Source organism: Mytilus trossulus, unplaced genomic scaffold (genome assembly GCF_036588685.1).
Source record: "Mytilus trossulus isolate FHL-02 unplaced genomic scaffold, PNRI_Mtr1.1.1.hap1 h1tg000085l___fragment_1__unscaffolded, whole genome shotgun sequence".
NCBI lineage: Eukaryota > Metazoa > Mollusca > Bivalvia > Mytilida > Mytilidae > Mytilus > Mytilus trossulus.
Window position 1 is genome coordinate 3658177 of NW_026963295.1, and position 26279 is coordinate 3684455.

General features: G+C 32.0%; 1 protein-coding gene across 1 annotated transcript; it reads right to left on the minus strand.

The window, feature by feature from the left end:
- Positions 1-4278: 4278 nt before the first annotated feature.
- LOC134699784 (protein CASC3-like) lies at positions 4279-25690 on the minus strand. Its single transcript, XM_063561199.1, has 12 exons — positions 25557-25690; positions 23869-23896; positions 22318-22379; positions 21296-21439; positions 20057-20190; positions 19091-19276; positions 16630-17774; positions 15655-15819; positions 14471-14545; positions 12782-13011; positions 11467-11592; positions 4279-10573 (listed from the first exon to the last, which is right to left on the minus strand). Exons 1-12 carry the CDS (start codon positions 25680-25682, stop codon positions 9743-9745), a joined length of 3252 nt encoding a protein of 1083 aa, XP_063417269.1. The 5' UTR covers positions 25683-25690; the 3' UTR covers positions 4279-9742.
- Between the last annotated feature and the right edge of the window lie 589 nt (positions 25691-26279).

The following is a 26279-nucleotide window of genomic DNA, read 5'->3' on the forward strand; positions in this document are numbered from 1 at the left end:
TAACCCCGCCACATGTGTATGTGCCTGTTCTAAGTCAGTGGTGTACCCAGGACTTTTAAATACTACAATATTACAAGAAGAAAGGTTGATCTTAAAAATACATAGTTTAACCCCGCCACATGTGTATGTGCCCGTTCTTAGTCAGTGGTGTACCCAGGACTTTTAAATACTACAATATTACAAGAAGAAAGGTTGATCTTAAAAATACATAGTTTAACCCCGCCACATGTGTATGTGCCTGTTCTTAGTCAGTGGCGTACCCAGACTGACTTTTCAATATTACAAGGAGAAAGGTGGATCTTAAAAATACATAGTTTAACCCCGCCACATGTGTATGTGCCTGTTCTTAGTCAGTGGTGTACCCAGGACTTTTAAATACTACAATATTACAAGAAGAAAGGTTGATCTTAAAAATACATAGTTTAACCCCGCCACATGTGTATGTGCCTGTTCTTAGTCAGTGGCGTACCCAGACTGACTTTTCAATATTACAAGAAGAAAGGTTGATCTTAAAAATACATAGTTTAACCCCGCCACATGTGTATGTGCCTGTTCTTAGTCAGTGGCGTACCCAGACTGACTTTTCAATATTACAAGGAGAAAGGTTGATCTTAAAAATACATAGTTTAACCCCGCCACATGTGTATGTGCCTGTTCTTAGTCAGTGGCGTACCCAGACTGACTTTTCAATATTACAAGAAGAAAGGTTGATCTTAAAAATACATAGTTTAACCCCGCCACATATGTATGTGACAGTTCTTAGTCAGTGGTGTACCCAGGACTTTTAAATACTACAATATTACAGGAAGAAAGATTGATCTTAAAAATACATAGTTTAACCCCGCCACATGTGTATGTGCCTGTTCTTAGTCAGTGGTGTACCCAGGACTTTTAAATACTACAATATTACAGGAAGAAAGATTGATCTTAAAAATACATAGTTTAATCCCGCCACATGTGTATGTGACAGTTCTTAGTAAAACCCTGGTAACTGGATTACTTTTGTGATAACTAAATGTTTGTGTTTTAATATACTAGAAAAGATTATTCTCCCAGCAGATCTTTTATAAAGCCTTTACCAAAATCAGTAATCTCGACAATGGTTTAATTGTTTAATATCTTATAGTGCTTTTATTATTCACAATCTTATGAAATTTTGCTTTCATATCAGATCTTATATTCTTAAATTAATTTACAGCTTTTTTGGAACCGAGTTAAAATTATGCACTCGTATATTGTTTAAAACCACATGTTGACCATTAGATGTCAATAGATTCATTCGTGCATGGTATCTTTGGGTAGCTGATTGTACATTTCTTTCGTTTATAGCTACATTTCAGTGTTTTAATTAGTCAGCGTGATAAGACACTGACTCGATATTTTGATTGTTTTTTTTTGTGCAAATTGTCTAGTGACACATATTTCAAGTATTTTCACGTCGAGAATAAATTAAACAAGAGGCTCTCAAGAGCCTGATTCGCTCACCTGAAACGTTTTGCTTAAACCTTTCACAATTATTATTTTTGCTTTAAAATGCCATTTAAATATTGATCATACTGATTATTTGTAGATATAACTTTGCCAAACATTTCTGCTGTTTACAGTTTATCTTCATATTCAATAATATTCAAGATAATAACCAAAAACTGCAAAATTTTTAGCCACAGCTGCCATGTTTGTTGATGGATCAGAACTTCGGATACAATTTAGAAAGTAGATACCCCAACGAACATTCATTTAAAGTTTGAGAGTATTTGGCCTAGTTGTTTCAGAGGAGAAGATTTTTTAATTTAAGCAAGTTTGATGAACAAATAGAGCAAATTTTCTTTAAAGGGCAATTTTGCTGTTTACAGTTTATCTTTATCTATAATAATATTCAAGATAATGACCAAAAACTGCAAAATTTTCTTAAAATTACCAATTAAGTGGCAGCAACCCAACAATGGGTTGTTTGATTTACTTTAACTTCTTGTCTTATTTGCTCTAAATGCTGGATTTTTTTTTAGACGGCCATGTTTTTTGACGAAATAGAAAATAAAACACAAACTTTATTTCATACACCCTATTGATCATTCAGTTGAAGTTTGGTTGAATTTGGTTGAGTAGTTTTAGAGGAGAAGATTTTTTAAAGTTAGCAAATATGATATGAACAAATTGTGAAAAATTGTCATTAAAGGACAATAACCCCTTAAGGGGTCAATTGACAGTTTTGGTCATATTAACTTATTTGTAGATCTTACTTTGCTGATCATTTTTGCTGTTTACAGTTTATCTTTATCTATAATAATATTCAAGATAATGACCAAAAAATGCAAAAATTTCCTTAAAATTACCAATTAAGTGGCAGCAACCCAACAATGGGTTGTTTGATTCATCTGAAAATTTCAGGGCTGATAGATCTTGACCTAAGGAACATTTTTACCCCATTTCAGATTTGCTCTAAATGCTTTCGTTTTTGAGATATAAGCCAAAAACTGCATTTGACCCCTATGTTCTATTTTTAGCAATGGCGACCATGTTTGTTGATAGATCAAAACTTTGGATACAATTTATAAACTAGATACACTAAGGAACATTCAGTTAAAGTTTGAAAGTATTTGGCCTAGTAGTTTCAGAGGAGAAGATTCTTGAAATAGTTTACGACGACAGACGACGGACGCCAAGTGATGGCATAGGTCACATGGCTATGCCAGGTGAGCTACCAATTAATAATATGTATTCTACAATGTCGGTCTATTGATATACTAATCAACCAAATTCATTAAAATTTAATGAACTGATTAAAAGTTAAAATCTTTCTGATCTTAACATCTTGTTCAAATATATAAGCCTAGTAAATATGCATTTAGGCTCTCCTGGGTAATTCATGTAACTGATATCATTTAGTTTATTATATATACCTTAATATATGATATGTGCCTACTTCATGCTGTCGTATAACTTTTGTATGTCTCACTCTGTACATATACATTATGCTATATTTATTGTGTGTTTATCTATACCAATGTAACTAGGTTTGTTGAGAAATAAAGATATATAGGTCTACCTATCTGAAATGACTTCAAATGGTAATTGGTGTTTGTATGATAGGCTAAAAACTTTGCTTTGCAAGAGGTGCCGTAATTAGGCTTCAGTGAGTTATAAGGCAAGGGGTGCTTTATGTGGAGCAATATCTGCTCACCCTTCCGGAGCACCTGAGGTCACCCCAGTTTTTGGTGGGGTTTGTGTTGCTTAGTCTTTATTTTCTATGTTGTGTCTTATGTACTATTATTGTCTTGTCTTTTTTTATTTTTATCCATAGCGTTGTCAGTTTATTTTTCGATCTATGACTTTGACTGTCCCTCTGGTATCTTTCGTCCCTCTATTCTAAGTATAAGCTGACTATGCTGTATGAGTTTTGCTCATTGTTGAAGGCCATAGAGTGATCTATATTGTTAATTTCTGTGTCATTTGGTCTCTTGTGAAGAGTTGTCTCATTGGCAATCATACCAAATTTTATTTTTTATGTGTACCAGATTTCAGGGTGATGTGAATACAACTTCATTTCAAAACTACTATAACACTAACTTCAACCTCAGAATGGTCTAATTTATATAAGCATGTGACTATGATTAGTGAAGCATGAAAGTGAGGTCAAAATTGTAATTTGGCATAAATTTTTCGAAGTTTGCTTCTCAATAAGCACATTTATAGGTTTCAAGTATATGTAACTATAGGATGAACAGTTACTAGTACTGTAAGCAGGCAAGAACAATAATATGTCAATAGAACATGGATGCCTCACTCTTAACATTTTTTTATTTTTCAGTGGACTGTGAAATTGGGGTCAAAACTCTAATTTGGCATTAATATTAGAAAGATCATATCAATGAGAATATTTGTACTAAATTTCAAGTTGATTTTACCTCAACTTTATCAAATACCAGTGGCGGATCCAGTACTTTTCATAAGTGGAGGCCCACTGACTGACCTAAGGGGGAGCCTGCTCCAGTCATGCTTCAGTGATTCCCTATATAATCAACCAAATTTTTCCCACGAAAGGGGGGGCCAGGGCCACCCCACCTGGATCCACCTTTGAAAACTACCTCATCCAAAAACTTTAACCATATACTTTAAACTGAAGCAGGACAGATGGAGAAAAAAACAGACGGACTAATGAACGGACAGACGTAAAAAAAACATTATGCAGATAGGTTGCATTAAAACAGTTACCAGTATCCTAAATGAACAAGAAACAATATGATATTTCTGCCTAAAGAATGCAATAAAAACTTGAAATAAAGCTTATTAAATTTTATTGCAAGTAAAATTGAAATACATGTACAATTATAATGTATTTTAGTGTTTATTTGATTCACAAACATATCTTGGTCTTTACTTTTAGAAAGTAAAAATAAGATATCATTGACTGGCCTTATGGATGTAAATTACTACGATCTAATGTGTCCATTAATTTTATTAGAAAAACAAATACTTAAAATGTAAAAACATGAAATGTTTCACAATTTTCATTATTTCAATCTTGATTTTTATATAAAAAATTCCAATCCCCATTTTAAAAAAATTACACTTATATTTATTCTGTCCTATTGAAACAAAGTACTTGCACCATTGATACACACACCCACACACACTATAAACACCTAGTCACATAACGAATGCTTGTTGAGATAAAAGGGAGATAACTCAACCTTGATTGGAAACTACAGAAATCAATATCTATCTAAATATACCCTTAAATGTTTTCACAGTTAGGAAAAATGGCTGACTCTGTGCTTTTTTTCTGTTCTTCATCTGACAATTGTTTTTAAATGTAGAGGTGTTATAGTGATAAAATTTGAATTTTAATTCAGTAAATTTTGCAAAATTTTTATTGTTTCAAAAATTACAATGCATTCTTCTTCGTAAGTTTAAATATTTGCTAGCAAAAGTCAATATAAAATTATTTTTTTTAAATATCATTAATTAGTATGGCATGTGTGTCCATTGTTTGTTAAATGCATGCACAAATTTTCATATTCAAAATACAACACCTACCAGTAACCTTCATTTAATGGGTCTTTTCTATAAATGTTTGCAATGCAAAAAATAAGGTCATGTTTCCAATATATAAATTCAACTTTTTTAGGTGCAAGTTCTAAAATGATATGAAAATTCAGTCAAGGAAATAAAATTTAGCGGCTTATTATAAGAGCTGTGTTGGATAGGAAATCAACCTTATGAAAATAACTATCAATGCCTCTGGTTACCTATTTCAGGTGGATTAAATCTCTTCGGAAAGTGATCAAAAGTCTGTAACTGTTTAAAAATTGAATTGTTAAATAAAGACCACTACAAAACAAACCAAAATTAATCTTTCATTTCATATATGAATGTTCCAAAACTGTTTATATAGAATAATCATACCTTGTCTCGAAATATCAATGTTATTAGTACAAGGCTTAGAAACAGGCAGAAAGTGAGGCTGTGCCAAGCATTTCTACCTGTTTTGAGCTGAGTACAATTAACATTGATATTTCAAGACAAGGTATAGTTATTCTTTATATACTGCAACTTTTAAAATTGTTCTAAATGAAGTTTTTAGGGTAAAAACCATCATTTCTTAATTTTGCGCGGAAGACGTAAATTTCCACGAACCTGTATGTTTTATAGACGTCATAAATAAACTTTACAGAAACACATTGTCAATGTCATAAACAAGGTGGTATACGGTCAGTGACTGTATATCACATATGAATATATGGTCAAGGCAATTTGACTGCTCAAATAGGACAGCTGGAGTATATAAAGGTTTATACATGTACATGCATATATGCACTTGCATAAGGTCGATTTCTATCCGACACAGCTCATGTCATTTCAGCATCTATCCTATATTGAAATCATGATAAAATTAAATTAATATAATATAATATCTACATCTGAAAATCACTTTGTTATCATAAAATAAACTAATTATATATGCTTTTTACAAGTATCAAATGTGACATATAGTTATTAAATCAATTTAGTACTAAGATCCTAATTTTTTAATGTACGCATTTTCAAATATGGTATGACTGTTTTTAAAATACACTAATTTTTCTTCACAAGAACTTGAAGTATTGGATATGCTATAGAAGTTTTTCAAACGTGAAAAGAAAGACAATCCCTTTTTAACAAAACTTTTGTAATTTTATGGAAAATGCAACCAATATTTATTAAATTTCAGAGACTTGCATCCCCCACTCCACCCAATAAATTTTAGAACAGCCCTCAGCTAAAATCTTAATCTCCATTTCTCTAGAAATATGAACAGAATTTTCTTTATTACTTCAAACATATAAACATATTTATAAAGTTGTATTAAAAAAACAAACATTTTGTAACAGGAGCCTCTTTCAAAAATTACAAAACAAATTTAAGTACTCATTTTGACAACATAAAACAAAGGATTTTTATCACATGACATCAATTTTAGTCAATCACGAACTCAAAATATTCACTTATTACAAATTTTGTGTTGCATATTAAGGATTTTCACCGGAACATACCTCCAAGGATAATGCTTGGGGACTTAAGTTGGCAGTGTAAAGGCTAGCAATAAGATTCAACAAATCAGATTGTTTAAGGAGATAAGATGCATGGTTATTTTTTTTAATCAATAACATACTGGATTAAAGAAAAAATAGTTAAAACCATTTAAAAGATCTAATTCCAACAAGGAGTTGCTCTAAAGTTTGTTGAAAATGTACTATCTGCTTTTTGGTTGGGTTGCGGTCAATGACATATTCCCCATTTCCATTCTCAAATTTATCTGGCAACTGTACACATCCTTTTTAATTCATTCCATTCATATGAAGTAATCACATTGTAAATGGATGGACTCGGAGTATGAAATAACTACCAGACTTTTACAATATTAATTTTGCATTTTTGTCCATTCTTTTAAAATTGCAATAGTAAAAGCATGCAATAATTTCTGAATTTACAATAACTCTGTATGAAATTATTGTGTAGTTTCAAGTTTATAATGCATTTTTTTAAAGTCCTGTAAAACACAATACATCACAATATAATACCAATATGGACGTTCAAATATTCAACAAAACCAACATTTTACAAATACTGACATATTATACATCGTACTTGATTACACATGTTAATTTAAATATAATCCTTATACAAATTTACTTTTAAATTTTATTGATGTTTTCCCCAAAGCGTATTTTTCCCCCATTTATATTGGAAACCCCTTTTTAGATATTTAATAATTACTGATCCATGATAGTTCTTCAAATGATATATTCTTTAAACATGAACATGTTAAATGTACAGATATTTGATAGTTTCCAATCAATGATATTTTTTTAAACACTATTTTCTTTTTTTTCATCAAAATTTTTAATGCTAGTTTTAACAGTATTGTGCAATATAAGGCATATTAAATCATCTTGAAGTGATCTTTTTAGAAGGATGATTTTGTTGCTATAAGGAAAATGCAACCATCCCTAGATAATTTATTTGAAGTAATCAATCATGCATTACTGTAAATACTAATTAATTTCAACATGTTCAAAGAATGAAAAAATATCTCAACAAATTTTTGAATTACTATTAAATAAACATGTGTATTTCTAAAAGATTTTTTAGTTTTAACAATGACAACATAACAAAAATGAACTAAGCTGCCCTAATATTTCCTTTATATTTATATAATATGAGTTTGCATATGCTTGCTAATCAAATAAATCTAGGTGCTCAAATAGTATTATTTTCAAATTTGTAAAAATACAGTATCTTCATGTTTATCATGTCAAAAAGAAGTTCCTTTAGTACAAAAAGTAATATCACAACTATTTCTAATTCAAATTTGTAGTATTTTGACCTGATTTAATAAAAGTAAAATCTTATGGTAAATTTCAGGCCTCTCTGATCTTACTCCTTTTCTCAGAAATGGTCAGAACCCAGTTTAAAAGCATACCTAATTAAAGAAAACAAACAGCACATTTCAAATGCTGGTTACAATGTGTGAACTCAGGGGCAGATCCAGCCATTTTAAAAGGGGGCCCAACCCAGAGTAAAGGGGGGTTCCAACTTTATGCTCCCATTCAAATGCATTGTTCGTCCAAAAAAAAACAATCCCCTGGATCCGCCAATGGAACTCAATTACTGTAGTAAATGAGGGTATTTATTTTTGTGTATTGAGGAAAAGTTGTGTGTGTATATTACATTTTGAAGTTTTGCCAAAATGTGCATACAAGCTTGTATAAAATGTTCGTCTTTGAAGATTTGAATATTGTAATTTCCTAATAGTATTTTTTATGAAATCTATGAGAAACTGGAATCCAGCAAACAATGATGAATCCCCAGTAAACATTAGGAGTACTTGTTTGATCCTATATTCACACCAGAACATCTTTTTTACATTTGAATAAATTGTGATATGAGGTATATATATATATATCAATGAGCAACCATTCACACTTCATTAAGGTGGTACCCAACACCTTCACTAAAATAAATTTTCATAAAATTTTGAAAAAGTATTTACTTTGACCCTTTGACAAAAATATAAAATTTCAAAATATTTGAACCAACCAATTTATCAGAAAAAATTACACTGGTATATAGCCATAATAGCAGTTTGACAAACACTAAAACATAATTTTGATCATTGAGAAGCTTACTATTCCCTTAACAACACAACGTAATTAAAACCTTTAGCTGATTTTACAGTTATATCCTTGTAGTGTTACGTACCACCTTAATAAACAAGTACATTGTTGTATTTCATGTATTTAGAAAAAAACAAAATGACAAACTCTAAATTGAACAAAATAACACAAGATAAGAAAAAAGTTCTTAAGTGGGATTAGTCTCAACTAGCTCATTTTCATAAGAACCACATAAAATCTGGAGTGCTTTGTGCTAATCATAATTACAGAAAATACTACACAAACCACAAGTTCTTACAAACATTGTAAAATATATTTAAAATGATTTTTCAGAGGCAAACACAAATCTTCAATTAACACCAAATTCATTAAAAGACAAAAAATAAAACTAGATAATTAACAATTACAACAAATTTGACAAATTTCCGGACTTTGAAAAGGTACATGGCAGTTACCAAAATTGCAAATTATCTTTAGTTCTTCAAACTGTTACATCAAAATTTAATGTTGACATCAATTGACCAAAAACAAATCATCAAAGATACATGGTAATTTACAAAACTTTTGATTCTTTGGAAAAACTGAGGATTTTCTACCCCAAGGATAGATTAGCTAAAGTTTGCTTTATTTGGCAAAGTTTCTGAAATTTTGTGTTCTCAATGTCCTTCAGCTTCATACTTTATGGTTCATGATATAATATGCAGAAGAAAGAAAATAAGAGAGAGAGAGAGAGAGAAAAAAAACCAATATCCAATAATTTTAATATTAAAACTACTTAGAAAAGGACACAAAATTTTATGCAGTAATTTAAAATGTTTTAACTTTTACCAAGACTCATCAGTTTATACATAATTACTGATAAAACGAACAAAATGGACAATATCTATATATATAATGATGAAAATACTATGCTCAAAGATGACTACACATGCCTTACATGTATCTTATCATTCATATAATTTCAAAACAAGCTTTAAATTGCAGAAAATAATAATGCTTGTAACTTTAACACTCTCTACCAACATGATACCTCACATACAATACATAAACAAATTGCAAAAACACTTAACAATAATTATGAAAGACTATGTAACTGAAATTTCTGGTGAGCTTGAGGCATCAGCTGCTTCTAGTGAAGTATCTTTTGAATCTTCAGGAACAGGAGAGCTTTTATCAACTAACACACTGTTTTTTTCCTCCACGACAGGAGAGCTCTCAACATTCTTCTCTTCTATGGCAGGAGATGTCTTATCAACTGACAGACTGTCATCTTGTTTCACAACTTGCGAGCTCTCAACAACAGACAGAATATTTTTATCTTCTAAGGCAGGAGATGTATTATCAACTGCTAGACTGTCAGCTTGTTCCACAACAGGAGAGCTCTCAACAACAGGCATGCTATTCTTAACTTCCAAAACAGGAGAGTTTCTTTCATCATCGCAATTATCTCCCTTTTCAATAGAAGGAGATATCCTATCAACTGGTAGACTGTCCTTTTGTTCTACAATTGGAACGCTCTCAACAACAGGCAGACTATTCTTAACCTCCATAACAGGAGAGTTCCTTTCATCATCTTGATCATCATCCTTCTCAATGACTTCCTGATCTGTACTGAATGCTATTGTATAATTACTGATATCGGTCGTCAACCTTGACGATAAAGAGTCTAAATCACTATCAGTGTGTTCTATTGTCTCTGGAGTCTGTCCATCTGTAAACAATCTTTCGTCTGAAACAGGTTCAGCAACTGATTTACTACCTTCGTACAACGATGGAGGCTCGGTTTGATCCTCAAATCCAAATTCTCTATCGATTGTTTCTTGGAGCATGGCATCTCTGTTATCTACCTGAAACTGATCCTGACCTACTTCTTGTTCTCCTTCTACACCCTCCACATACACATTACCAGTAATTTCCTGAAATTAAAAGAATTTATTGCTATGTAATGGTTTTATTTTATTTTTAAAAAAGTCTTTTAACCATACCAAATCCTAATTCGATTTCAGATTAAAAAAAAATTGCAAGATTGTTTAATTATAAATTATTTTTTTCAAAAAAGTGGAGTCATTATTTCATTTCAAAGCTAGCATCACCATCATAAGCTAAACTCAAGAAAGTGTGTTTTATAAAAATTACAACCAACATGAGCATTAAAATAAATCTTTAAAATTTCATTAAGAAAAAAACCCACACAATATGCAAATATAAAATTGTTATTTGGATGGAGAGTTGTCTCATTGGCACTCATACCACATCTTCCTATATCTATAAGCCATGTAATAACAAAGAGAATGCAAATGATTGGTGAATCACCGCATCTTTTAAAATATTATTAGTTACACAGTGTGCAATTTTCCTAATAATGGAATTTAAAGTCATATTGATAAAATTTGTATTAGAACAATTGCACACTATGTAAAAAAATTATCTTGATTTTGTGATCACACCACTTATTTATTGTTTTTTCAATGATAACTCCATAGTAGGACTAATGAATACTGTAAAAAATTCCTTATTTTTTTATGACACCAATAATTCATTGTTTTTTCCATGATTATTCTGTATTAAACAATAAATTTTGTGTGCAATTATTTTTTTTTTTTCAGCATTTTGTTGGGAAGAATATACATTATATTTGTCTTTGACAAGATTCATAAAATATCTTTTAAATTTTATTTTTTTAAGTCAATAGAATAAGAAGTTTATTTGAATTGACTTAATAAAATTGCGAAGAAATTATTCTTATAAATATTTTTTTTTTACACAGGAGTATGAATGCCATGCTGGTTATTCAAGGGAAATAACTCACCTCTGGATTGACTATTGGTATGGCTGATTTTGTTCGTTTTACAGGAGAAAACTTTTTAATCTGAGGATATTGCAGCTCGGGAGCATAGTATGTTGTTCCATGTCTATAAACTTCTTGAAGCTGATTCTGAAAAGAAAATGAGGTTCTTATTAGTTTGACGTAAATCAATTTCTCAAAGTATCAATGAAACTTTCACAGACATTTTTTCACTGGTGGATACAATATTGTAAGTAATTACAGGGTTTTCAATAAGTTTTGAAGTAACCGATTGAAGTTGAAAAGTAGCAGGTCGATGGCGAAGCCCCATGGAGGGTCCAGGGGGGCAATGCCCCCTAGAAGCTCCTTGGTTTTAAGGAAAAGGAGATAGGTCAAATTTATCAAAAATAACTGGCATTTTTTTCCAATGCTGTAGCTTTGATGAGTTACCAGAAAGCATAAAAAAAAATTTGAAAATGTGTAGTACAAGGACTATAGCATAAATTTCAATCCTCTAGGTTCAGTGTCTTTTCCTGCAAGACACTGACTGTGTCTGTCACAAGAATCATATAATAATATTTCATGAATGAATATTATAATTTATCATAGTCTGCACCACTACATCATACCATATTTGAATTTTGACTAAGATGTTTCTAAGTGTAACAGTATTAGTATTTACATTCTAATTCATATTTTTTATGCTATCATTGAGAAACATTCATGGCTTATCTCCACTGACAATAAAAAATCTACCCTTGTATTTAGAGGGACAAAAGTTATCATGCTTAACACTTTGGTATTTTAATAAGTAAAGTTTTCTTAGATATAACAATAAATCATAAAGTCGTTACTTAAAATTCAGTGCTATATATTCAAACAATTCATTTGCAGTTAATTAAGATATGTTCAGTAGTTGTTATTAACCTTGATTTATTCTCACTGGAGAAGATACATCTGGTATGGGATGTGGTGGAGCTGTAGACATAGGAGGTGGTGATTCTGAATAGGAGAACACCCTTCAGACATGATTGATACTTACTGGAGAAGATACACCTGGTATGAAGGTGGTTACCCTGAAAAGGAGAAAATCCTCCAAAAAATGATTGATACTTACTGGAGAAGATACTCGTGGTATGGAGGTGGTTACCCTGAATAGGAGACAATATTTAAGACATGATTTATACTTACTGGAGAAGATACTCCTGGTATGGTGGTGGTGACCCAGAATAGGAGACAATCCTTAGGACATGATTTATACTTACTGGAGAAGATACTCCTGGTATGGTGGTGGTTACCCAGAATAGGAGACAATCCTTAGGACATGATTTATACTTACTGGAGAAGATACTCCTGGTATGGGAGGTGGAGGAGCTGTTGACACGGGAGGTGGTGATGGGAATCCCTGAATAGGAGCAACTGGATATGGTCCTGGGCCCTGTGGTGGTCCATAGATTACTCCAGTGTTGATAAACTGTGGTGGTATAATGGGCACTGGTCCAGTCATTGATACTGGTGGAGGTCTAAATAATCTCTGTGGAGGACCATTTGGTAAAGCACTAGTTGACACTGAAAAAAAGGAAAGTACACAATGAACTTTTGATTGATTGCTATTGATTGATTATAATTCATGCGATCCAATTGAGAATACGTACTGTGGATTCATTATTATTCGTTGGATACCAATTTTCATGGATTTCGTGGAAACAGTTGAACCACGAAGTTCAATGTTCAACGAATGACACATTTTCTTTTTTATAGCTTGTATGCAGACTTCGACAAAACCACAAAATCAAATGTCCATGGACATGTAAGTTTTCCACAATCCATGAAAATTGGTACCCACGAAAATAAATGAATCCACAGTAGATCATAAATACTCTTAAAATGTGTTTTAATTCTCCAGACACCTATGAATACTATCATATTGTATCTGTGAAAACTGTTGTACATGATTAATGAATACTGTTGTACATTATTTATGAATACTGCTGTACATGATTTATGAATACTGTTGTACATGATTTATGAATACTGATGTACATGATTTATGAATGCTTTTATAGTGTGTGTGAGTATCAGTGAATGCTTTCACAATTGAAAAAATATTTTAAAAATAATGTTTGCAGTTCATCACATTTATTTCGGGAAAAGGAATATGAGGCATACATGAAGCAATATTTCAAAACACAAACTTTTAGTTTGATCAATTCTAAAACTTACGTCGACAAACCAAGCATGATTGCTTAAATTTGTGGAATTTCTTGAACAACAAAACCCATGATAATCAGAATACAAGCTAATAATGAATCCACAGTCTGGACCAGTTTTTTTTGAAAGTTATGACATGCAATATAAAACATAGTTAGTTCAGTGTTCCACCAGGAATGCCATTAAACAATTCATTCAATTGATCTTGCAGGAATTGCCTGATGAGTTATAATTGCATGTTTATTTTCATCTGTACTACTGTATATTTCAGATTTTTATGCCCCACTTTCGATACAAGAGGGGTATTATGTTTTTTGGTCTGTGCATCCCCCTTCTTTCATTCGTCCGTCCATCTGTCCCGCTCCAGGTCAAAGTTTCTGGTCAAGGTAGTTTTTGATAAAGTTGAAGTCCGATCGACTTCAAACTTAGTACATGTTCCCTATGATTTGATCTTTCTAATTTAAATATCAAATTAGAGTTTTTACCCCAATTTTACTGTCCACTGAACATAGAAAATGATAGTGCGAGTGGGGCATTCGTGTACACATTCTTGTTTTCTATCACTTCTGTAAACTATTTTACTGATCACCTTTGATTTTTGATTGGGTTGTGTTGCACAGTCTTCAATAATCTGTTTTCTGTTTTGTATAGTACATGTAGTATATATCTTTAGATTATTTTTTCATTTTTTGTCATGTTTTGTTAGTTTATTTTCAATTTATAAGATTGAGTATCCCTTTGGTACCTTCTGCCTCTCTTATTTACCATTCTCTTTAGCATAATTATCCACTATACACTACCTTGTATTACTACTTACCAGGAATTGGATAATTAATGGGTGGTCTTAGGATGGGCTGTGGAAATGGAACTGCTACTTCTTGTTTTTGGAAACCTGGTAAAATGGTGCATATTCAGATTCACATTACAAACAAAGACAAGTACATAAAATATTTTTCATTTAAGGAATGACTGTAATATTTTTTCTGTCTACGAAGAAATAACATAAAAAATTTGGTGCACATTGAATAACGCGTGTAGCAGGTTATTTAACAGTGTGCACCAAATTTTTTATTCTAAATTCCATTTTAAACCGTGGAAAACCATGAAAAAACGTAGATGACGTCACTGTCACATGACTAAATTATTTCTATGGGCTCATAACAAAATAACGTCAGCCAATCAGAAGACGTGTTACATCCAAAGTTAAATTATTAAAAAATATCATATCTCTTGCAGTGGCTCAGTATTACATGCATTAACATTGTGTAGCACTTTATATTCAACATCTATATTGAAACTCAATAAAATTTTTGACATATAATGCATGTATATTTTTCTGATCTCATCAGAACAAACAAATCTGGGAAATGTGTCTGAAAATCATTGAAATAAAAATTGTTTTTTTTTTAAGTAAACTTGTTTTTCGTTATAGTTTGGTGCATTAATTATGACATATATGTTTTATTGTTTGGATTGTTTTTCCTTATTTCAAGTCAAGGCCTTTTATAGCTTGCTATAAAGTATGGGTTTTCCCATCATTAAAGATCATCCTTGGATGAATAAATGGCATTTGGCAACCACACCACAACTCCTTTTTTTTTATAAATTGAGATACAGCAAGACCTTTCCAAATGGATTGACCATATAGTATAGAAAGAGTGTATACAAAATTTATTCTACATTGACAAGATGTATAGGAGTAGGGTTGAGGTCTTGCAAAACATGTTTAACAATGCCATATTGTTGCCCCTGTCCAAAGTCAAGAGCCTCTGGCCATTTTTAGTCTTGTAAGTTTTTTTTAATATTAATTCATTTATATGTTTTGGAGTTAAGTATAAGGTACATTTTCATTGAACTAATATAGGTTTTTATTTAGGGGCTACCTGAGGCCCACCAATGAGTGCAGGATTTCCTCGCTGAGCTGAAGACCCATTTGTGACCTTCTGGTGTTTTTTGCTCTTTGACACATTCCCCATTTCCATTCTTAATTTTATAATGTACCTTTAGGAACTTCTTGAGGATAGAACTGAGCGGTATCAGGTGAAGCTTGCTCTGGATTTCTTTGTCTTTGTGATGAGTAACGTTTTGACCTTCCACCATCTTGTTTAGAGGATGCTTGGTAATTTTCGGCTTGACCCTGAGATGATCTTTTAGACTTCTGTTCACCTATAAATTAAAATATTAAAATGAGGTTTTACAAAATATTGACATGATAATTAAAGTGCTTGTAAGAACTGAAGTGTAAAAATTGCAGTAATTTATCGATGGGCAGTAAAATTAAATATATTGCATGGTAGCTGGTTTAACTACATAATTGACAAAGGATGATAAGGCCACGTTTTTTTTATTTGTTGGTTTACAGACCCGCTGACCCGATTTTGCTGATTTTCAGAATAAAAATAAAATTGACTTTTCATGCTTTTTTATTCCCGCCGACCCTTATCAATGCAGTATCCATGAAAAATAATTTAAATTTGCCAAATTTTCTTTTTTTATAAAATGAAATGCATTAATCATTAACAAAGTTGATTACACTTTCTGTTGTGAAAAATAAAATTTCCAATTTACGTTTCTACATGTTCTAAAAATAGACAAATCAATTATAACTGACCTTGAAATGTCTTTTGCGCAAATAAAAAGGTCACCGTACATTTTCTCAAGCTACAGGTCGTGACAAAATGACAACTTGATTGAAAATTAGACCTTAGATTCTCTGTTTTTTACAATCAAAAATGGCGAAAGACACCCATACCACCTTAAGCATGTTAAGCATGTTAAGCTTGATTTTAATTCATGTATATTGTATTTATCATTTCAATGTCTAAACTGGTTTTTTTCATACATAATGAATTGGATTTTTTTTATCTTGATCTTTATCATGAGTTTGCTAATTATTGAAGGCCGTCCAGTGACTGATAGTTGCTAACATCCAAATCATTAACATTCAAACCTATGCCCTTATTTCATATAAATTACCTCTATCTTGTGCGTCCCCAGCTTTAGAACTTTTCTGACTCTCTTGAAGCTGTAGATTAACCATTCCTTCCTGTACAGCATTTAAAGCAGAATCCTGTACTCGCGTCTTCCCAACAGTTCTTGCGCGTCGATCTTTTGAATACGACTTGCGTTCACTGGTACTTGACTGTACAATTACATTTTCATTTTTCTCTTCTGCTTTCTCTTCTTGAGGTTGTTGTTGAACATCTTCTTGTCCACCCCCAGGTGTATAAGTTTCTGTTTGAATAACAACATGCTGGCCTTCTATATCACCTTCCACAAGCTGATACCCTTCCATAGCATTGTCATTATAATAATTCTGCATCTGTTCATGATCAACATACTCCCCAGTATTGTAATTATTTTGTAACTGTTGTTGCAACCTTTGTTCTTTCTTTTTGAGAAAACGTGGAGGGATTTTCCTTTCTTGTTCAAAACTTCTTCTTGGGGCAGCCCCTCTTCCTCGATCAGGTCTTGTTGACCTTCCACCTCTCTGTCCTCTAGAATATGTGAACTCCCGTCTAGGAGGATCATTTCTATAACCTCCTCTACCATTATATCTCCCCCCTCTTTGGTATTCATAGTTCCCACGATCACTACGATATTCACGATTATCACGATTATCATACCTCTGACTGCGATTATCATAGTCTCTACGAGGTGGCCTGTCATAACCTCGATTATCATAATCCCTACGAGGCGGCCTATCGTAACCACGATTAGAATCCTGATATGATTCCCTTTCATAGCCTCTATTTGAGTCTCGATTCCTATTGTAGCCTCTACCTGAATCTGAATTTCTGCTGTATCCTCTGCCTGAGTCTTTGTTTGAATCACCACGAGATCTATATCTATATGACTGATTTTCTTCATATCGACTATTCCACTCATCGTATTTTGGAGGCTGATGTTTTTCGTTATCATTACCAGTATTCTGATTTTCAAACGACCGACTTGGTGGAGGACCTCGTTCTTCATCCTGTTGACGATATTCTTCAGATTTGCCTCTGAAGTTTCTATCTCTATTTCTATTATAGTCATTTTTTCTTTCAACTAAATAACTGTCATCCCTAGAGGATTCCGGAATAAAGTCACTAATCTGTGGCTTCTCATCCCTTGGTCTTCTAAAAATTATACAATATGATCATTTTATTAAAAGTGCAAAGAACAAATAAATGTCCTTAAATGTCTTCTCTAATTCTTAACCGATTTATACTTTTCCCTGAGAGGTTAATAATATCTTTATACAATAAATTATAAACAAACATGGAGTTCCATAAATCTCAATTATCTCAGGTATTTATTGGTTAAAATTCAATTACGACATGACTCTGCCTGATGGGGTCACATGTGTATAAAAACTCATCTTTATGCAGATCATTGAAAAGGAAAGGTAAACCTTGTCAACATGTATAGTAAAATCATAAAAGAATTCCAATGCTGAAACTCATGCAGTACCAAATCTTTCACCTCTCTCAACAGCTCAATTTTTAGACTTATGATTTATTTAAGTTAAATTAAGTCATAAATTTTCTGTACTTGGGTAAGTTTTGATGTTTGACATTGTTTGAGTGTAGTACATTTTTTTGTACTTGGATAAGTTTAAATGTTTAAATGTAATCTAGAGCTTGACAAGTGCTGTGATTTTTTTATTATTTGTTTGATATCAATCTTTGTTGATTTCGTTGTTACCCATGTACAACGATTTTCAATATACAAATTAAAGAATAACAAATTTTTCATGAGAATGTATGCACACTTTGGAGTTTTGGTAGTTTTCTTCAATCCACGAAAATTGATACCCATAAATCCACAGTCATGACAGTATAGATGTATGTCCATTTTTAAAACTGTTTGTAGACCTTAAGATGTCTTAGCTATATAGGTTCTTGGGTGTTCTTTTTTTTGTGTCATTTAAATGTTTTGCCATTGATAGTACCCCACACCACCTTTTATTCACAAAAAAAAACCAGAACAGGAGCAAAAATTTCAGAATTACTAAATAAAAGGAATCTGCTTTAAAAAAAATTTGAAGGTTTGATTTTCTTTTTTTTAGCATACATTGTTTTATAATTTATCGTGTTTGTGGTTGATGTGAAGTGATTATTTTTCATTTTTCCTTTTAAAAATACTTTAACTATGGTCATTGGAGTGGACAAATATAATTTTTGGCAAAGGAAGATAACTCCAATTTCCATTTAAATATATGTACCCAAGAAGATGTCTATAAACAGCATGTGAAATATTGTTGTTGAATAAAAAAAAACTCTTTTTATCTCATCATTAAGATTTTCAAAACAGATACTAGGTTCATACACCATTCACACTTTATTTTCTTTTGTACAAGTATGGTTAGGTTTATAAATCTTACACATAAAATTATTTTGTATAACAGTCATGTCAGCTACATAAGCGTTACAAATTTTAATCATATCTTTACCTGGGCCCTCCCCCTCCTCCTCTACGGGGTGGAGCATCTGGAGGTTTGTCTGCCAGACGGATGTCATAACCGTACATTGTGATTAGTTCCTCTCTTGACTTTGGAGCTTGCATGTAGTCAGCATACTTATCATGGTTCCAGCGTCCTTCATCCTGCCATAACTTCTTTCTTGGACCTGTTGGACGCCTAGAACAATAGAGAGAGTACAGATACATTTTATATCACTCTCAGTCTTCATGCTTAACCACAAAACCACCAGCCAAGGCTTGTAAAAATTTTCTTAACAAAGCAACTGAATCCAACTAAGATTTTGGTATAATTGAGCTTTGGACATGTAGAGCTAAAAGTTTATCATAAAGACTGCAATCTCATTGAATATATATTTCTTAACTAAAAAAATCTTGTATAAGACACTGTCCTTGGCAAGTTGATAAATTATTTTAATTTAATTATCAGGAGGTGCTGGAGAATATGTATTTACTTTGAAAAACAGAGAAAAGATTTTTATTTCAGCATGCATATAAGAAAACAAAAAGATTAAAAATCAAATAAACTCATCATAGATACATCATGTATTACATGTACATGGATTCAAATTTTATATATACGCCAGATGCACGTTTCGTCTACAAAAGATTCATCAGTGACCCTTGAATCAAAAATGTTTTAAAGGCCAAATAAAGTACTACGTTGAAGATCATTGAGGACTGAAAATTCAAAAAGATATCTTGATATAAATGACAAAAAGTTATTTACTTAAATCTAATCAAACATGTCAAAGGGAGATAAATGCAAAAAATACTATACAAAATTATTGAGTCACCAAATACATGAAATATGAGCTAATGGACTTTCTAAAAATAATATTTGACTTGAGTGCTGAAATAACCTTCAATTTCTCTTGATTGATTAAGATGACATATAAACTAAATATATGTGCTACATAATTTGGAGATAACCACTTACTTATCTTCTTCTAGACCCTCCTGACTATCTTCTCCCAGCCTGAGATCATGTTCGTAGAAAGCTCCCTGCCGTGGAATAAAAGCAGGATTCTTTCTGTCCTCATCATCATCTAACTTAGATTTGTCAGGTTGCTCCTAAATTGGAAATTTAGATAACAGCTTAAAATTTACATATCTAGTAGAACTTTCAATTTCATCGAATTTATTCATCTGAAGATTTTACGCAGAAATAATAATTTCAGGAATATGACAGTGGAGATCCATTCAATTGATATGTTTGATCTTTTGAATTAACCATTTGATTAGAGACTTTCCACTTTGAATTTTAGCAGCATTTAGTATTTTTGTGATTTTCCTTTTTTCTCCATAGGAACAAATTTGGACTATGTCATATAAAAAATAAGGGTACAGATTTTTTTATTCAACCAGTAAACTTTATTATAACAAGTAATGATACCCCACCAAAATAATTCGGTAAACAGGAAGTTATTGAGTAGTGAACCCTGAAAACACATGGTGTAACTGATTTATATAAACCCTGAAACCAAATTTCAGAAATCCTGTAATTTAGTTCTTGAGAAAAATGTGACAAATATATTCATGGGACAGAGGGACTGGCGGAAGAAGGATGGACAGACAGAGGTAAAACAGTATACCCCACCTTTTTAAAGTGGGTAAAGTGGGGGTATAAATATAAATTATAGGTATTGTTAGATTTGAAATGTTATTCCAAATTGTTGGGTTTCTTACGTATGTTATTACTGAATTTATTTATTTTATTTATCATACTTGTAAATACTATTTTTGAGTATTTATGTATATTTTTAAGAACACCATTTATCTAAACAAGAAATATTAAGAAATGTAAAAGAAGTTATGAATTAATATTTATTTCAATTAACTCTTAATTTAACAAGTTATTTATGAAGCATGAAAGAAAGAGATTCCTACTGTTTGTTTAGTATTATGTTTTAGTGTTTTAATTCATATTTTTACTGATGATGTATGTTAATGAGTATTTGTATTTTATTGCAGTGAAACACTTGTTACTATATAGTAAATGACACCAAAATTACATGCAGTTTTGACGAATAAAGATAGCAAATAGCCATCCCCACTTAAAGCTATGCGTACAAACCTCTCCATCCCCATTTTAAGCTTGGTGTACAAACCTCTCCATCCCCATTTTAAGCTATGTGTAAAAACCTCGCCATCCCCACTTTAAGCTATGTGTACAAACCTCTCCATCCCCACTTTGTCTTTCCTCCCCCACTTCATCATAGTCTTCTATGATAACATCTTCATCTTCATATTCTTCTCCTTCTTCTTCTTCGTCGTCATCTTCCTCTTCTTCTGACTCCTCTTCTTCATCGTCTTCTTCTTCCTATAAATATAAAGTTCTTTAAGCATTTAAGAAATCAAAAACAGAATATCATATATACAGCAGCCATTGCAGTGCCGGATCCAGCCATTTTAAAAAAGGGGGGGAGGGGCAACCGAGAGTAAAGGGGGGTGGGGTTTCAACTATATGCTCCCATTCAAATGCATTGATCGTCCCCAAAAAAGGGGGGACCAACCACCAGAACCCCCCTGGATCCGCCAATGTCGAATACTGTGGATTCAATTATCTTTTGGTTCCAATTTTTGTTGATTGAGGGAAAATGCCCAATTGAAATTGATTTTTTCTCCATGCAGTAAGTGTTTCCCAGGGGATTTTAGCATCATGTTAATGTGGTGTTATTTTTCTTGAATGTGATGCTACCTGAATTGGCTATCTTATAGATCATGTTATGGATGTGATGTTATAATTTTAAGAAACAAGATGGTATTTTAAATTTCCATGTTTTACTAGGATGCTAAGTGAAATTTCTGGGGAATATACACCTTATCGCTATTAAGTCCAATCCGGGAAAAACAGTCATCTATTCAACTTCCTGTTTGGGTCAGGCCACCTAAAATAGAGGTCATCAGTAGTGAGCTAAGAGAGGGAAAACTTTAGAAAGCAATTGAAAATATGATAGAGCATTTGTAGAGTATGATCCACTTTTTTTCGAAATTAAAATTGAAGTAAAAAATATTTAGTTTGAAGTATTTACGATAGCTTAAACAGGTTTCATTAAAAATTATCATGCATAGTAAATTGTTTAAACAGGGTCCCAGATAGCTCCAACTGGATAAAAAAGTTGTGTTATTTTAGACCTTATCCAGGATGGAATAAATAGCGATTAGGTGTAGTATCTCAGTATATATTTTATAACAAACCTCTTCCTCCCCTTCCTCTCCATTGTCCTCATTAGCACTCTCATAATCGGATACCTCTAAATCTGTAAACAGAAACAAGTGTCAAATTATTTATTAAAATTGAGAAAGGAAATGGGGAATGTGTCAAAGCGACAACAACCTGACCACAGACATGACAGAGCAGACAACAGCCGAAGGCAACCAACAGGTCTTCAATGCAGCGAGAAACTCACACACCCGTAGGTGTCCTTCAGCTGGCCCCTTAAAAAATATGTATACTAGTACAGTGATAATGGACTTCATACTAAACTCTGAATTATACACAAGAAACTAAAATTAAAATCATACAAGACTAAGAATTTTTACAAAAGTTCTTACATGCACTTACAAAGCTAAGAACAACAAAGAAGGACGTTATATGTTTACAAATATGCATTGGAATAAGACTAAAGTAATTAAAAGCTATTTTTATTTCCCTATGTGAAATGAAACAGATTAGTTCTGATATCTTACAACAAAGTTAACTTCATTTAGTTTTGAAACATAAAACATCTGTGTGTACATGTACAAAGTTTTAAACAGAATGTTATTAAAAGAATATAACACCTAGGATTGGTTGTTGTGTTAAGCTTACTTGGGAGAGTTGCACTTTCGATCTGACTTATATATACATGATATATGAGACAGAGAGCATATAATTGTGTAAGAATTTTTTCTACAGTAACCTATTTATTGTACAACATATGTTGTAGTTAAATAAAATTATTACATTATATCACATTTTTCAATAACATATGATGATTATGATCAAATTGCTAAAAGACCCCTCTCCTAAATCATTGAAAACTATCATTCTGCAATTATATCTTTTGGGCTAATCCCATCAAAAGGTATCTAATATATAGAATGTGAACAGGATCAGCTTTCTATTCTAGAACACCAGTACGAGGGTGATCACCCCTGGATATTATAGGGTTTATGTTGCTCAGTCTTAAGTTTTCAGAATGCTATGTTTTGTAATCTGTTAGATATAAAGAAATTTGTATGTAATGTTTTTTTTTAAATATACGAGCAGATATGTCTAATTAAAATGTTTTATTATATAGATAGATGAAGAAATGAAACATTTGTGAGGAAGAAAGAGATTGTGAAGTTTATATTAGTATATTGGTAGATGAAGAAATTAAACATTTGTGAAGAAGAAAGAGATTGAAAGGAAAAGTAATCTCATAATACAATAATTAAACGTAATACTAGCTGTTATACATAATAGATGATACAAAATATTATGTAAATAATGTTTCATTTTTTTCTATCAATTTTAACTTTCTTGTCGCTAAAATTATTTTCTTTTGATATTCTTTCAATATTTATTGCAATAATTAATTTCAATTAAAAAAATATGTTTTCTTGTCGCTAAATAGTTTCTTGTCGCTTGTTGTCGCTAAAATAATTCTTGTTGTCGCTTCTTGTCGCTTGTTGACGTTTGTTGTCGCTAAAATTCTTGTTGTCACTAATTAGTGAGACCGCAGTCATTTACCATATTTACACGTTTTTGTTTATAAAACTTACCAGCTTCTTTCGTTTCACCTTCACTTTCCTGTCAAGAAAAAAGAAGATAAATTCTAAAATAAACAAATTTATCATTTTTTTTTAATTACATGTAATCTTACATCTTCGATATAAACACCAACTTCAACATGTTCAAACACAAAAAAAAAAGTTTTGAGAGATTTAATTTAACTTAATCATCATTTGCAATGACATATCAATACTTTCTCTTTTTAAGATGAATTAGAATTATTACTGCTGTCTGTTAGATGCCAGCATCAATTGGGATTTGACAGTTGCTACACCAGACACCAGTATTTTTAAAAAATTTGTAAGGGTTCCGCGGAACCCAGTGTCTCGCCTACTTTTGCTGTTAATCACAGGCTCAACAAAAATGAGGAAAAAAATCAATAAATATATTTCTCTTGATACTATCTTATGATTGTACGAAGCTTCTGTCCAAGTTGGTAAAAATCTAGGATAGTTAATGAATCTAATAAATGTTTTGAAAACTTTAACTGCAGACTGTATGTAATGTTAACTGGAAGAAAATCTAAGTCCATTTAAAAGTAAAATACAGAAAAAATGGAGTTATCTTTTTACAAAATTTACTTCTGGATTCCATTTTATGATCCTAAACAAACTTATGTCCAAGTTTGGTACAAACCAAGGATAGTTTAAGAAAGTCATTAAAATTCTAAAAACTTTAACAGTCCACAGAGTGAATGCAATGTTTTCCTGCAGAAAAAAACTAAGTCCATTTATAAATAAAATATGGAAAAAATAAAATTTCATTTTTACAAAATTTACTTCTAGATACTATCTTACTATCATAAACAAGCTTCTGTCCAAGTTTGGTAGAAATCCAGTATAGTTTAAGAAAGTTATTAAAATTTCAAAAACTTTAACCACAGAGTGAATATTTGTGGACGCTGCCGACGACGACGCCGACGGAATGTAGGATCGCTTAGTCTCGTTTTTTCGACTAAAGTCGAAGGCTCGACAACAACCAGAAATAAATTTCTAACTGTCAAATAGACAATTGATGAAAGCAACTCTTTAACTACAGCCCTGTTAATCTTTAACTATGTATCCAAAGGCAAAGTGTCACTTGTGGGGAATCTTCTAGTTTTAACTTCTTCTTCTTCTTCTTTTGTATCTCCCTCCTATTGTAGGAGAACCACCGTCCTTGTGTAACGGCGTAGACTTTTAAAATCCCAACATCATAAAAGTCTACGCCGTTACCATGTTCCTGTGTACATGTGATAATTTTACAGATGACAAATGGATGACATGTGCATGTTTAGTCCAAATAATTATGACCTCTTGGAAGGCTATCTTAAACTTTTGCTTTGACGCCTTCTTGCGTCAATGTAAGGTGTCAAAGAAAAAATATAATAGCCTATCAAGATGTCATAATTATTTGGACTAGTACATGTACATGTTGAACTTTTGAAATCATGTTTATGCAACTCGGTGTGTAAGCATCATAAATTATGTTTTATACATCGCAGAGCAACATAACACACAAAATCGATAGAGTGTAACAATATTAGCACGATGTACACCATGTGTGTAAGAAAACACAATTAAATAAAAATGTTTGAATAAAATGTGAAATGAACATTTTAGTTCGAGTCATTTGCAAAACACAAACGGCTTTCATGAATGGACTTGTTATTCAATTGTGTTTTCGTGTGACTACTAACACATTCTGACTGTCGAGGTTTACGAGGACTCTGGGTACTCCCTGTTTCTGTACTTTCTTCATCACTTTCGGCTTCTGAATGAGGCCTTCGCCTCCTGTCGGCCATTTTTTTTTCAACTTCCCACATGAGATGTGGAGTTATCTCCCTTTCCCAAATAAATTAAAAGGGGGGTCAGATATAAGACCACTGGAAATAAGTTTCAACAACGTTTGTGGGTTATCATAAGGCTACAGTGAAAATCTAGTCAATTCAAATTTCACTCATCAAATGATTATTTAATCTAGTCTATTCATATTATCAAAATATCCAGACAATTTTCATATTTTTTTTTTAATTAAAATATTTAGTAAGGGGACGACCATTTGTTATTCTGGTGGGGGCCAGGAGGATTTTGAAAATAAATAACTCAGCCTTGATAATCACAAAAATAAATGGTTTGTTCTTTGGTAGTTTGAAAATAAATTACCTGACTTGCAATATATTGAAAATAAATACACAGCAGGTCTATATAGCTTCTTGGGCCTTCACTGAGCGGTTCAAAAACCCTTCAAAAAATGTTTTGCCTCGCTCCGCTCGGCGAAATATGTTATATATGTTTGACAATATTTTTGAAAGAGGCTAGGTAAAACCAAACTTTAATACTCTATGTATGCAATACATGAATAAGTGGTTGGGAAAAAGTGATTCATCAGTTCAATGAAGACTTGAAAGTCTAAAATACTT

Bases quoted from the DNA above. Each gene is read 5' to 3' on its own strand.
- LOC134699784 (XM_063561199.1), bottom strand. From the start codon at position 25,682: ATGTGGGAAGTTGAAAAAAAAATGGCCGACAGGAGGCGAAGGCCTCAT. The intron at 13,012-14,470 runs GTAAGTAGTAAT...CCTTTTTTTCAG, and splicing joins CATTAATTATCCAATTCCTG to TGTCAACTAGTGCTTTACCA. The intron at 11,593-12,781 runs GTAAGTATAAAT...TTTTCTTTTCAG, and splicing joins TACCAGGAGTATCTTCTCCA to AATCAGCTTCAAGAAGTTTA.